Source organism: Haliotis cracherodii, unplaced genomic scaffold (genome assembly GCF_022045235.1).
Source record: "Haliotis cracherodii isolate W230 unplaced genomic scaffold, xgHalCrac1.p SCAF_4, whole genome shotgun sequence".
Classification (NCBI taxonomy): domain Eukaryota; kingdom Metazoa; phylum Mollusca; class Gastropoda; order Lepetellida; family Haliotidae; genus Haliotis; species Haliotis cracherodii.
The window spans coordinates 65,831,985-65,847,599 of NW_027266297.1; the positions used below are offsets into that span (position 1 = coordinate 65,831,985).

Sequence of the window (15,615 nt, forward strand, 5' to 3'; positions counted from 1 at the left end):
TTGAACTCCCGGTTTAACTTGAATATCTGGTGTAGAAAATGTAACCTTTCCTGTGTCTAGAGAAATATGACAGTGATAACAATCTTGAAGGCTGGCTTTTAATGGTGTTGAAACCGAATGTAGACACTTTTATGATTGTTGGGTTGAAAATAATAATCACAAGTAGGATAAGTTTATTGAGCATCTGAATAGTTTTCTTGTTTACTTAGATATTGAGGGTGGTTTTGTGGTTATTTGCTTTGCCCATTTGTTTAAAGATAGATTTGGCTGTATGCAAATAGTTGTGTGAAGGGAACATAGACATGTAACAACTTTGGCTGATGTATTGTCGTAGCCTGTGGTGCTATGGGGCAGTGTACTACATCACTTGATGGATGAGAACTTCAGTGAGGGCCGAACCAGCATCCTCCTCACTAATGACCTTCACGTGACCTCTCCTCTGGTCGTTTAGCTTTGAATAAGAAGTTACTTGGGTGCAATCACAAAAGTTGACTTCATGTGGAAGGAAAGCTATGAATGTTTAAGCTAGTTCTGTTGGAAACCTGTCTCTTGTCATGTTAATAGTGTGTTCCAAGGAGCCTTTGCTCACATATCCAGCGAGGAACATTAACAGTGTGCTCTTGTTGAGACTCGTTGGTTGATGACCTGCATGTGGAGTTCAGTGCCCCGATTTGTGGACACACAGTGAGTGGATGTTTGTGTGTGATCAGGGACAAGGACTGACACCTGACAATATACCACTTAAAAGTGTGTGTGTGTGCGTGCGCGTGCGTGCGTGTGCGTGCGTGTGTGTGTGTGAAGCAGAGTTGATTGTACGATTTTGACTATTTCATGAGCATGTGTTTATGAATCATCATCACCCATCACAAACACATGCAAAGACAAGTCAATTGTTCAGAAAAAGAATACTACTACTTTGTTTTACATACTCAGAGAATGTTTGGTGAAACATAGTTATTGTCCTACATGCCTAATGCTCCCGCCTGGGATGTAGGAGCCATACATCAAGTCTGTCCCTACTGGTTGGGCTGTCAAGATTAAATGGTGACTGTGGATGTGTGATTAGTGACATCAGCAAGACGTGAATTGAGATTAACTTTGATGTCGTTCAGGAGAAAACAGTAATTGATTTGATGTGATTGATGTAAACGTTGTGTTTCTAGTAAGGAGAGTCACACGTGAAGGACTATGTCTGACTGATCGCTGACACTGCACAAATATTTGATAACTCTGATCTGTTTATTCAATCAACCAGGGGAGATCTTTCTATATTGCTGTACTGCTGGATATGTTGTTGATGCATTCTTATCAACTAGGAATGAATTAGGCCTATATCCATGCTGTAGTAATGGTTAGTTTCTGCTGTTGTCAAGAGAGGGTTCTTTAAAAATAATTGAAAAATGTCAGTGTTTTTCTTCTGCCCTTTGTGACCTATGGTGGCAGTGGATGGTTTGTTGTGAAAGTGTCAAGGTTCCTCTAAGTATGATTTATGTTAAATGATAGAAGTGAAGGCCCAGTGTCCTGCCCTGTCCTGCCTGCCCCAGACCCGTGAAGATTCCGGGGTAGAATAGGTCTTCAGCAACCCAAGCTTGCCGTAAAAGGCGACTATGCTTGTCGTAAAAGGCGATTAACGGGATCGGGTGGTCAAGCTCGCTGACTTGGTTGATGCATGTCATCGATCCCAATTGCATGGATTGATGCTCATGATATTAATCACTGGATTGTCTGGTCCAGACTCGATTATTTACAGACCGCCGTCATATAGCTGGAATATTGCTGAGTGCGGCGTTAAACAACAAACCAACCAACCTGTCTGTCCTTGTTAGCATAGCAAGGAGCTGATTCTCTGAAAAGCCCCATGGAAAAGAGCAATGTTCATAGATCAAAAACAGAAGCATGTATGAGCAATTACAGATAAGTTTCATGATTCTTTCATAACCACAAAGTAGACCTGAAATAATAATGCCATAAAAAAAATGGGTTTATGAGTGCTCTTGACAACCACGGAGGGGGCTCCACCGGGGGAGTATGTGGTCAACATTACTTTCTATTTCGGTCACTGCCTGGATGTTAGATCTGCATATTATGATAATTGTATATGATGGTATTAATTCATGCCGAAAGGCCATCATGCGTAATTGCAGCTCATTTTACAATATAACTCTCCTTACACAAAGAATGTGGAATTCCTTTTCTGGCATTTATGGTTATGGCACTAGGGAGTAGTAAATATGAATAATGAACCTGGAGTGGCCATATCACAGCTAATTTGTAGGGAAATTGTTCCAGAATGTCAATAGGCCCATGTAGAGAATCTGTATGATTAGAAGAAACGTGATATTGTATTGTGTATCTTGGCATCCCACTGGCTTCTTGGTTTTAATCTAATTGCTGTTTCATCTTCTGAAAGGTCAAAACTTAATCATTTACAAGAATCACATGGAATAAAGAAACTATGTAAACTGAATCTCTTGAAGGAAAGAGATCTGTTAAAGAAGAGCCTGTTTCATAAAGGTTTCATGATCTGTGATGATTTCTTGTTCAAACTGATTTATGAAAGCTAGCTCCAGATTGTTGAGAGCTGCCACATCAAACTGACATGGAGACGTGTGGTGTTGTGATGCGAGCTTGATAGGTGTTCTCCAAGTGCAGGGTAAGAGCCTGTTGATTCAAGGGTAATTGAACCTGCACAATAGGTGGAGGCTTATGCAGTCCATCCATGTCTGTTACGTAAAGCACCCCCATAGATTCATCGTTTCTGCTCAGTGGGTAGGTGGCAGATCTGACATTCAGGGCGTTCCAGATGAACATCAAACTGCTTGTTTTTGTCATTGAAGCCATGTTTTCTGGCTAATGTTATTTATTGTGTCATAGAAGCTATTACACGACCCTGTGGACATTATTTCACAGAAGAGGTCTTAAGTCGCTTCATCTTGTCCTAAAAACTGTGTGGGGCCGTAATGGTTGGTGACGTGTAAGTAGGATGATAAAGTCAGTTGTGACCTGTCTGATTGTGTGTCCAGGGATCCTATCAGTGTGATTTGTCGCTGACTGTTTTCAAATGGTTTGTCTTAAAAAGAGTTAGAAATACATATATCGTCAAGTCCACAAAACAGTTCTGTTGCAGAGTTGCCATCTAGCTAATGGTGGAAGTGGTAGTCCACAAAGTAATGTCACAACTTCTTCCTGAATTTTACAAGTCCCGGATTAGCAGACTTTGTTAATTTCAAATCCTAAAAATGCTTGATTGGTAATTAGTAGCTGGAAGTGGTAGTCCACGAAGTAATGTCACTACTTCTTCCTGAATTTTACAAGTCCCGGATTAGCAGACTTTGTTAATTTCAAATCCTAAAAATGCTTGATTGGTAATTAGTAGCTGTGGTGTAGCTGTATAATGTTTCTGCCTGTTCAATGAAACCTCATTCACTCCATCGCTCACTTCAAACACAAAGCTATCCGTCATGAATTATGTCAAAAATAGATTTCATTACCAATGGGAATTATCTTATTTGAGACCTCACTTTGATACGGGTGTCAAATCGAGACACATTTCACCCTAAATTGACTTAAATGATGACTGCTCCGAAACATAATTATGATAATGATCTATGTGTGCTTGCGCTCAGACAAAACCGAAGGTCAAAATCGGATGTTGGTACAATGACTTCACATGGTACCTTGGGTTGCACAGAAGTGGATCAATTAGGGCTGGGTTGACCCCTATTTTCCCTGCCAGGAATACATCAGATGATCACCTTTCTCCCATGTGGCTGATTGCAGAGGTGTGAGACCAACACCAGCAGATGACATTATGTATATTCTGCACTGGCCTCCTGAAAGTGTCCAGATGTTGCAGGAGTAATAGCGTTCACACTTTTTGCAGCTTCAAGTTCCTATTGCACCATTCCCAAATTTAGTGCCTGATTTCGTGAAAAAGGGTTTTGCCTGGAAAAGTAATCTGAATTGAAAAAATTGTTTCAGTCAAGAATGTTTTTACTTCTATATTTGTCAAAATTATTTCATTCGAGACCAGAAACACCAAAGAGCAACCTCAAGAGAAATATGCGCTGTACACAAATCAAGCAATGTGTTATAAATGGATTGAATATGTTGTATCTCCGATATTCCAATACCTTCACATATATACTCCGCCTCATATTTAGGCCAGTGACAAACGATGCCTGATCCAATATGCAGTAACTGATTCCACACATCGGCAAGATAAATTGTTAATAATGATTATAATGCTTCCCAGTACGCCGGGTCGTAACTACCAGCGTGCAATAATCAGTATCTATCAATTCTTTGACATGAGCAAATCCTGAAATAAGTGGCTTCATTAGATCTTGGTGGAATTTTAATTTGCCTGTATCTTCATCAGTTGTGAGTCACAGTGCTGTGTATGTAAGTATTTGTCATAACATCCTTCCTGATAGTCCGGCACTTATTGGTCCTTGTGGGTGGGGCTTGCGAGACCAACTCAATTCTCCGTACAGCGCAGTGGTAGAGTCGTCACAGCTTGCACTATAGCATCACAGCTCCTCTATAGCTACAATGTATACAGTTGTGCCTCCACACCCTGCCCCACCGGTGCCGCCAGAATACATGTACTACCCCCCTGGACAGCCTGTCATATATACCGTCAAGGTGGGACATATATACAATATCACGCTAGTACTAGCGTTTTCTGTAGCCATATTAACTTTTTACTCTTTGTTGTGTCCATGGCCATTTTGATGACGAATGTGATTAATATCCTGGTTTTGCCATACGGGACATATAGATTAATCTGCACATAGAATGTAGATTGCTGTTGTGCAATTCACTCGCAATGGTTTGGATGATAATGTTCATGATGGTTTTGTTCGTCTGTTTGTTGGATTCTTTTGTTAAAAAATTGTGACAATCATTTCATGTTTTATCAGTGAACAGCACCTGATGTTTACGATGTTTTGATGTGTTCGCAATGAGAGCTGTTTGTCAATGAGGTATAAAATGACTTGGATCTGTTTGGTCCAGAACATATATTCATTTTCACAAAACCATTATGAGCTTATGGGACCATTAGCTATTAGTGTGAACACTCATTATGGTTCCTACCATGCCTTTGGTAACTGCTGTGGTGTGCTTGTGGAAGAAAGAATTTTTCTGGCTTGAAGTCTTTGTAACTTTTGATAAATTTTGTTGTGTGTGTAAGTAGATATATTTCCTTGTCATGGTGTCTCTTTGTTTTACAAACTGGCTGTCCTGTTGGATTTGTTACAGTGCTGTATCTTTGTGTGTTTGCCAACATTTGGAACAGCCAGATAATCACCATATATGCTGACATGCTTGTATGATTAGCAATATGCTATCAAAATCAATCAGTGTGAGTGATGTTTTAGCGATGTGGCAACTGAAAGTGTGGTGAAGTGCAGAAACTGTTTTTATGTTTGGTGCATAGAACGTGTGAAAACAGGAGATATGACTGCAGCATCTGCTATCTATGGCACTAGGAATTCACAACTTGGATGTCCACAACATCTGTTGCAAGTTCTGGAATAATCACATGATAGTAAAGATAATTCATGCATCACTCTGTGATGGGTTGACGTGTTGTGTTCCTCAACAATCCATATTTCGGTCTTGTTTTCCACTGCCGATCCGGGTCACTGCATAGGCAGGGATGTGTTTATGAGCTATAACCCCCCCCCGCCCAGGATTTTCGCCCTGGATGTCCTGTAGGGAGATGAAAGAGGGGAGGGAGCAAGCTGTTCCTCACTGATACGATCGACAGGAAGCAGTGCCTGTCCACAGCCATTGTTTACAGTCATCTACTCGCATATGATATCATCCCAGTTGGACTCCCAGCTTCCCCCTCTCTTCCTCTGTTGGTGAAATTGATAATTACATCCTTGTTTCGTTGCTGGTTTTGAAACTGAATTAAATTTGCATATTGTTTGGCCTGATTTATACATGCAGTTTGTTCTTTGTTCTGAATATTGATGGTTTGTTCTTTGTTCTGAATATATGCTATATTCTGCTGAGGCATTATGAAGTGAGGAACTGCATACTATTGATGTTAATTATAAATACACGGACTAAGAGGGAGCCATGTCAACCATCACAGTGAGAAGTGTTGACTGATAGAAATTACAGTAAATCTCTTTATGGACTTCTTCCAACTGGACGTGTCATTCCATACACGGTTCAATCTTTCTCATAATGACCAATACTGATACCTGCTCCGATTTCATCTCAGCCAGTCAATGAAGAGTGTCAGTGTCCTAGTTCTAATGATTATCTCGAGAGAGAGAGAGAGAGAGAGAGAGAGAGAGAGAGAGAGATTTCCATTTGTGGGAGGAATATGGCGACAGGTATACCGGTACTACAGGGCTTTCCATGCCACGTAGATATGAAGATACATACAATAGAGCTCTCTGTATACTACAACTATAAAGATATATGCAATAAGGGTGGTCATGTCAGGTACATTATAGGGAAATATGAGGTTTATTAGTTGGTTACATCTGTGGAGATATCCACCGGGAGAATCCCATTATGGTTCTGAGAGGACTAATGTACATCTGTCACCAAGAAGATTCTTAGGCTCTGGTTGCTTTGTTAGAAGCTAAGAAAGGAATGTTGGGGAAAGATTACGATTGTAACAATGTGGTACATGTAGTCGGGTGTAGAAACAGAGCAAAGAAATACCTCAACACAAAAATGCAGAGAGAGAAAGGGCCTTGGGCTCTGGTAAAGAGTTGCTGATGATTCTGTGTGATGGCTGTTAAGAGAGAATGATTTTAATAGCGTTCCATCACTGAGTTTTTGCAAGGAGGAATAAGAATTTCCTGAACCCTGAAGAAAATATAGTTTATCATGTTTCCTGTTTAGGATACTGAGAAGGATTTGAATTATTCTTTGTACTGCCAGAGCTGGATTGTACCCTTAAACTCTTCCATCTTTGGGTTTGGCATATTCATTTATTTTCTGCCATTTGTTTAATGATGGCAGAATATATTTTTACTGTTTTCCAAATCGTAATAGTGAGTGAGTAGGGTGTTTTCATCATCAATATGCATGGCAAGTGAACACCAAGACTGGACTTTATACGCTGGGGAATAGAACCTGGTCTCACACTTGACAAGCAAACCCGTGACTACGTGGCTACCCATTCCATGCCGGTCTTTGTTGAGTGGAATCAAGCTTGCATATGATGTATGGGTAATAAAATAATCATGTCCTTTCTGCAGTATTATATCACAGGACCATTAAAGTTCCATGGATTATTGGGGAAAAACCACCTTTTGTCTGGGTGTTCTTTATGTGAATGTTGGAAGTATGATGAAAACTTAATAGATTCCTATCTGACTGATAGATTATATGATGCATACTGATAGTGATCTGATCAAGAACTTGCTAGAGTGTTTTTTTTATTTGGCTTGCAGTGATCGGGTTGTAAAGTGTTTAATGGTGTAAGCAGCCATGAATTATTGAAGCAGATTATGAGCTGTACATTATTCTCAAAAGGTTAGAAGTAGATTGGGGAGATATTCATAACAACTGTTGCCCCTAACAACCAGAAACCAGTGACAAGGAGGTAATGCATTTGATACAATATCTCATATTCTCTACCAGAAACAAGGCTTGGGCTGCCTTGAAGTAAATCTGGTGGGGTAGATGTCCTTTTTTTTTGTTAAGGGCAGGAAATTGTAGTTACCTTGTTTCAGTAAAATGTTTGCCAAAATATGAAGTATGTATGTGCTGGAACAGATGATGTGTCTTCCTGGTCGTGGTCATTTCAAGATGGATATTGTGTCACTGAACCGATGAATACTGTGTGATAACCGTTTCAATATCCCTCATTGCTCATTAACAATTAATGATGTGTTCTACACAGATATCATTATGAGGTTGTGCTTTGTGAACAAACTGTACTATTTTCTTTTTGCCGCGTGATAATGTTGAAATATTTACCTGGCTATTGTTTAACATGTCTCTTGGTGGCGAATATCAGATTTGATTGATGCTGTTACAAACCATATTGCTGCAGAATACATGGTTTGTTGTGTGACATTTTGCCTGATTGTATTAAGTGAGTAGGACGAGGAGACAATAGTTTGTATGTACTTGTTATTGAATATTACTTTACAAGAGGATATCACGCTGTTGTCACAGTGTTCCGACATCGGTTTCAGAAAAGCCTAGCTTGCGGACCAGTGTTAACAGTTAACAGTAACATTGTAGCAGCAGCAGTAGCAGCAGCAGTAGCAGCAGCAGCAGCAGCAGCAGCAACAGGTCATTGGGGGAATATGGCATGTTTTTACTGTAGCTAGTGCTGAGGTTCTATATTGAACATTTATTGCTTGCTTGTTTTACAGAAGAAAACATTTCTGTGATGGTGAACCACATCTATATAAGGAAACTATCCCTGCATTCTTCCTATTTGTGACTTGTTCATATTATGGTGACTTTTTTTCATGATCTGTGATTATTGTTTGTGATTCATGTATTTTTGTTGTTGTCTTGCAGAGAGGATCAGAAGAACTGATGTCGCACAGCCCGATGGTGACGAACGGCACAGGGATGAGCCCTCAGCATGCTCACAATTCTGACATCAGTAATGATGCCAAGAAGGTAGGTTGCTCTATTAAATTGTTATAGAACCCTCAAGTAGGACTTGGGTGTTTGCTTAGAACTTAATTTCAGACACTGTCAAATTAGGACTTTGGTTGTGACTCCCAAAAAGTAGGAATAAGTGTGTTACGCTCCCCAATTAAGACATTGGTTGTGAGTGAGTGAGTTTGGTTTTACGCCGCTTTAAGCAATATTCTAGAAATACCATGGCAGGGGACATCAGATATGGGCTTCACACATTGTCGGGATTCAAACCTGGGTCTTCCGCGTAAAGAGCGAACACTTTAACCACAAGGCTACCCTACCACCCCACTTTGGTTGTGACCCTAAAAAAATAGGAATTAGGTGTTGGCTCTCTTAAAGTAATGCTTACAGTTGAACAAGTTTTGGTTGATTTCTTGTTTGAAGTCCGGTTTCTTGACCAGCTCTCCTTGAAATGTCAACGGGTCCAGATGACCTTTGTTTGTAACTGCCTTCAGTAACCTTCAGCAGATCACGCTTTACAGTTCAGCTTGTCGGATTAATTGTTCAGTCTCTGGAGGATTCAGCGATCTCAGGGAAAATTACTGATTTCTTTCTTGTCTGCAGATTTCAATGTTTGTAACCTGACATACGTGTAAATCTGCATCTTTAACAACAATCGACATATGCATGTACCACACCATGTATAATCAATCTATCTGTATGTCTCCTGCTGACATACAACATGTTCGACACTAGGTACAGTATCTGAATCTGTACGTGCTCACAGGCATACTGGTGCATGTTAGCAGTGGAAGTGATGTGATGCTCAGCCCTGGTTTCATTGTTGTTGGATCTGATGCCTGCAAATGTTCACAGCACATGCTACCAGCATGGACGCTTCTCCTGTGTCACTCGTTAGTTCTCAGCACCAAAGAAATTGGATATTTGGGTGATTACTGTTTTTGTGTTGTAGGCATTAAGCCCTGTTTCTGTGTGGAAGACATCCACTCGTGGAGTGGAAAGCAATTTAGAGAATATTAGGAGAGGATTTTCTTTATGATTAAGTTTAATAGCTTGAAGATACAATGACTGACAGGAAGTCATCAGAATACCATGAAAGCTGCCGTACTTACCGCGTGGGATTTCTGTCAGAAAACAAGTTGTCATATGTTGGGTGAATTCTTAAACTCATTCTTTCTTTTGCTGTCCAAGGACCGCTTTAGGTTTTGTTGTCAAGACATGTCCATTGACCAGTGTAGATCTCACATACTACAGTTTACATGTGAGTGGTGACTGCACTTAGATCTCACATACTACAGTTTACATGTGAGTGGTGACAGCACTTAGACCTCACATACTACAGTTTACATGTGAGTGGTGACTGCACTTAGACCTCACATACTACAGTTTACATGTGAGTGGTGACTGCACTTAGACCTCACATGCTACAGTTTACATGTGAGTGGTGACTGCACTTAGATCTCACATACTACAGTTTACATGTGAGTGGTGACTGCACTTAGATCTCACATACTACAGTTTACATGTGAGTGGTGACAGCACTTAGACCTCACGTACTACAGTTTACATGTGAGTGGTGACAGCACTTAGACCTCACATACTACAGTTTACATGTGAGTGGTGACAGCACTTAGATCTCACATACTACAGTTTACATGTGAGTGGTGACTGCACTTAGACCTCACGTGCTACAGTTTACATGTGAGTGGTGACTGCACTTAGGTCTCACATACTACAGTTTACATGTGAGTGGTGACTGCACTTAGACATCACATACTACAGTTTACATGTGAGTGGTGACAGCACTTAGATCTCACATACTACAGTTTACATGTGAGTGGTGACTGGTACTTTCACCTTATGAGCAACACCAGCATTGTGTGTTTGAGGTGCCCTCCTCCAGCTGAGACTAAAGCCATTAGTCGAGTGGCTAGCAGAAGAAACGACAGGTGCACTTGGTGCCATGGAGGGCAGGCTGTATTTTGGGACTAGATGGTACCTACCGCAAGGGGACTGCAGTGCAATTGCTTGCTTGCCTTGTAATTGGTTGAGTACCACAGTAGGACTGGTGTCAAGGCTGCCATTACGTCCCTCTGCCATGCATGGTAACTAGAGGCCTAGAAGAGAGGCCCATGCAAAAGGAAACCAGTCATTTGAATTTCAAAATGTCAGCTTCAGATATTATAGCAATTTGACATTTGGTGATACAGGATTGTAATGACTTCTAATTCCCAGATTCATTGGTGGCAGTGGTATTGTTAGTCCTGTAACAGCATTGAAGAAAATTTCATTAATCTGCCCTTCCCTCAGGACATCATGCATAGCCTATAACTGTCATTTGACCTTTGCTTTGTGCAGTTCAGTATAGATACTGCCAGAATAAGCACTTCGGTATCTGACACTTTCTGAAATAATATTTTTGCAAGTATGATAATTCTGTTTTAGTGAAAAGTTGGTATTTGGAACAAGGATTTATGATGTTTCGAGTATGTTTTGAGAACAATATGAAGGCATCTTGCTCCATGTTGAGTGCACTGATAAGTCGACAACTCTGTCTTACACCAGACATACACCATATTCTGACAGTTTCTTCTCGCATTCTTAGTGAGTAATTACCCTGCATATATTGACGATAAGAGACCATGAAATGTCTGTGCGGCCATTACAGCATCATATAGATTGGTTCCCACAAAACAAATTGTAACAGTTATACATAATTTGTCTATGGTGTCTGATCACTGACAAGCCAAGAGCTATAAAAGACCAATGATTCTTGTTGTCATGACATCAAAGATTGAAAGCAGATAGAATCTGAATGGAGCATTCATTTGTGGTGTGATTTCAAACCCTTGCAATATTTGAAAAATAGGCTAGCTTCAGAACCTAATGAGAGGATGGAGAATTCTGTTTTGTTTGTTCGTCCAAAATGTTTTTAAAGTCTTTCTACTGAAAGCATTGACATTTGTCTGTGATGATTGTGAAGAATTCTCAATGAAACAGAAGCTTGTAGACTTGGTATTAGTGACATTTATGAGGTGGACCAAGATTATCAATTTTTAATGTGGTCCTGTTTGGTGTGAAACATTTAGGCACATTAGCTACCAATATCTGCTGGTCCCTGGGTCTTTTGTCGCCCAGCCTAGAAGCTGTTGCTAGGCAATAGCCCAATGCCCTGGGATGTCACAGCAGAGAATAATTGATTCCAAAATTAGCAGCAATTGGGAGTCCAAAGAATTAATATTGTCAACAGCTTTTACTATCCTAAATGTCAAAAACTTGAATTGTGTTTGTAAATGTCAGCGATACTTTGTAGTTTGTTCTTTATGGTAGAGCCAGGTCGTGTGTTCAGGTTGAATATATTTCCATACATATCCCATCAAAATCGTGTTTGCAAATGATTATGCATCAGTTTTGAGATCTGCTACAACAGAGTAGGATGATGCGATTGTGTTAAGGCCTTGTATTTACGTGTTCGTTGGTTTAGGAGACGAACCGACAAGAAAAAACTTAAAATTAGAATAAAAGGAAAAACAACCTTTGACCACTCAAAAATTGTCTGAAACTGTTTTACACTTTGGTGAAATGAGAAAAACACGATATTTTATCATCGCTGTTCATAAGAAATGTGGAAAGTAAGACATAAAAAATCATATATTCTAACCCAAAAAATAACATTATATTCCATATGCTGCTATGTTATAACATGTCTCTCTCTCATTAGTACGAGTACTAATCAGGAAGTTTACATTGTGAAAAATAAATATATTCAACCACCAAAATTGAACTTTAACCCTCTAGTAACCAGCGTATCACCAGTGATACACAGATTCTAAATTCTTCTGAGTCAGCTTAATAAACATATCATATGTAAACAAATCCTTCTGTAGTTTCACAAGTTGATATATTTTCAGATCATATTTCATTTTGTAGTGAAGTCCTAATTTTAAATCTAACTTGGCACTTCCTGTTTTGGTCTTCTTGACATGTGCTCATGGTGCCAAAAAGGGTATGTCGTCAATCCATCGACATCCAGGTAAAGGCAACTTAAATGTGTATATAAAGTATTGTTTTCGATTCTTGAATAGTTTTGTTTATAAGTAGATGTCATTATTTGGTGAAAATAATTGTATTTTGTGACATACAACCAAATAAAAAAACATCTGTATCACCAGTGATACAATGGGACATGTTATTTTTCTTTGTATCAGCAGTGATACATTTTGGATATTTAAAGAATCTTAGATTTATTTGCTTGGAAGCTATGTCCGTGGCTGGAGGCCTTGAAAGAGAGATGTAAGGAGATCCCACAAGAAGAACATAGTGCTGTGGATGAAGTTATGATCCCGTTCAAAGGGAAGTCCTCGGTGAAACAATACATGAGGAACAAACCTCACAAGTGGGGGTTCAAGATGTGGGGCAGAGCTGGGGCCTCAGGAATACTGTATCAATTTGAGTTGTACCAAGGAGCAGCCATGAATGTTACGGAACGCTCCCCACTTGGCATGACAGGTGAGGTAGTCATACGTATGACATCAACAATTCCTGAAGGTCTAAACTACAAGGTTTTTGCAGACAACCTTTTCACTTCCCCAGATTTGGTGGACCAGTTGAACAAGCGAGGAATTCTCTATGTTGGAACAGTGAGGATGAACAGGCTGAAAGGGTGTAAACTGAAAGACCAGAAGACCCTAAAGAAAGAAGGTCGTGGAAGTATGGACTCCAAAGTAGAGTTCAACACTGGTGTGATTGCACTGAGGTGGTATGACAACCGCACAGTTGATCTGGTTTCAACCTATGTTGGACAGGAACCTGTGCGTGAAGTGAAGCGCTTTGACAGAAAGGAGAAGAAGAATATCATGGTCACCTGTCCCAAGATAGTACAGGAATATAACACATTCATGGGAGGAATAGACCTGCTGGATTCTCTGACATTTCTGTACAGACCTGGAGTCAAATCAAGGAGATGGTACATGTACATCTGGTTCCATACCCTCCACATTGCATTGGTTAATGCCTGGCTTCGCTACCGCAGACACAGCAAACTTCTTGGTGTCCCTCATCACATGAAGCTATGTACATTTCAAGGACGCATAGCTGGCAGTTTGGTGTCCAGGAAGCAGACGGTTGGCCGTTCTCGGGCTACTGACTTCAGTCCTCCACCATCACGCACAGTAAGACGTGGTCTCTTGCCTGCAGTAGTCTGTTTGGACCAAGTGTCTCACCTTCCTGAGTGGGCCGTCAAACGTGAACGATGCAAGAACAGGAACTGTGCACCCCTCACATATGTGATGTGCTCTAAATGCAGAGAGTATGCAGGCTTTGTCAAAGAGAGGAACACTTCCACATTTGTAAATAGACTCTTGTAATTGATCAAAGGAACCTGTTTCAGTGAGAGAAATAACCTGCATGAGTTTGGTTACTGTTTGGAGTCAGTCAGTGACTGTCTTTGTGCTTCTGCAAAGTGTTTTAGGATTTGTCGTTAATCACTGAAAGTGATTATACAGTTTGTATTTCATTCAATTATTTCACTGTATTTATTTTTCATGTTGCTCAGGATTTCTAGAGGAAAAATGGTTGTGTTCATAAAAATAGAAAATGATAGAATAATAAGCCAAAATAATCTCTTATCTATGTTTTTAGTTGTTATTATTTAGATGTTTGGCCTGAGTGCTGAGTTCCAGTCCGTATCACAGGTGATACATGGCAAACCCAAAACACTAATACCCATCGTATCACAGGTGATACAAACAAAATTTTGTAAACAATTGAACAAACAGTGGAAATCAACACATCTCTGTCTTAGTTTGACCACAGGTGTGTCAAATTAGGATTTTAAGAATTTTTGAACAACTAGAAATAGTTCTGGTTACTAGAGGGTTAAGCCAAATATGTTTTAAATCAACTAATAATAAACAGAAGGCCTAAGTTCCCGAAGCAAAGGGAATTGGGCTGTTGAGTCAATGCTGATAATGTTTCTAGGATGTCAGCAATGCCAATGACCTCATATCACTAAATATACATAACCTACAACATGGTGCTTATAATAATGGCAGCAAACTAGGTTCCATGACCAGTTGATTGACAATTTTGATATATGACGAAGAAAAAGTATCAGGTCTTTGAAAGGCATTTAAAAGTGATACACATAAGGAAGAAAATATATGGATGCCAACTTCTTTATTATGAGGAACACGTTTCAGAGTATATGCTTACTCCTTCAGGTGAAGGGGCGGTCGGGTAGCCTAGTGGTTAAAGCGTTAGCTCGTCACGCCGAAGACCCGGGTTCGATTCCTGCCATGGGTACAATGTGTGAAGCCCATTTCTGGTGTCCCCCGCCGTGATATTGCTGGAATATTGCTAAAAGCGGCGCAAAACCATACTCACTCACTCACTCCTTCAGGTGAAGGAGTAAGCATATACTTCGAAATAGTGTCTTCCTCATAATAAAGAAGTTAACATCCATATATTCTCTTCCTTAAAAAAAAGAGTATTTGAACAGAAATAGTTGGGTTTTTTTCACTTTGGGCTTTTTTCTACCTTTAAGCAGCCATGCTGTGATATTTGTAGAATATTGTTCATAGTGTAATTGAACCTTATCTCACTCAATAAATATGTGTTCGAGGTCCTTTACAGCAAGTGTTAGCAACTCGTCAAACCAGGCAACCAGATGTTTTGTTTGTGTACTAAGTGGATGCCAAGCAATGGTTCACAAGCTGTACATGTTTATATGTGTTTCTCGATGAGCTTGTTGACTCTTGGTTCTTCCCGTTCTAAGTCCTGCCATGTCGTGCATGAATTTAGGAATTAGGCGTCGTTTAGGGAGATAAAGGTACTGCCAAATGATATTATCATGGCAATATATGCTGTTTATTTGTTGACATGATAATAAAACTGTTTGTGTCTGTTGGGAAACATTGCGGCCTGAAGATTCATTATGAGAACATTCAACAGATGTATTGATTTCAGATGGGAACTGGTTGTGAGGGAAGTAGGTGGAGAAACCTTTATTGT

At 40.0% G+C, this 15,615-nt stretch overlaps 2 protein-coding genes across 16 annotated transcripts in view; both read left to right on the forward strand.

Annotated features, from left to right (window-relative positions):
• LOC139478473 (polypyrimidine tract-binding protein 2-like) overlaps positions 1-15,615 on the forward strand; it is a 153,366-nt gene that overhangs the window by 104,542 nt on the left and 33,209 nt on the right. For 14 of the 15 annotated variants that reach the window (XR_011654308.1, XM_071260949.1, XM_071260952.1 and 11 more), the window contains one exon: positions 8,515-8,619. Coding sequence is in view for 14 of the 15 variants with exons in the window: in XM_071260949.1 (XP_071117050.1) it covers positions 8,515-8,619 (105 nt within the window). In the remaining variant the exon portion in view is untranslated. Of the gene's footprint in view, positions 1-4,508; positions 4,648-8,514; positions 8,620-15,615 lie in introns of those variants that run through there. The other variant, XM_071260945.1, reaches the window with a different exon arrangement.
• Positions 12,228-13,970, forward strand: LOC139478324 (piggyBac transposable element-derived protein 3-like). Its single transcript, XM_071260750.1, has 3 exons — positions 12,228-12,236; positions 12,864-13,113; positions 13,198-13,970. Exons 1-3 carry the CDS (start codon positions 12,228-12,230, stop codon positions 13,968-13,970), a joined length of 1,032 nt encoding a protein of 343 aa, XP_071116851.1.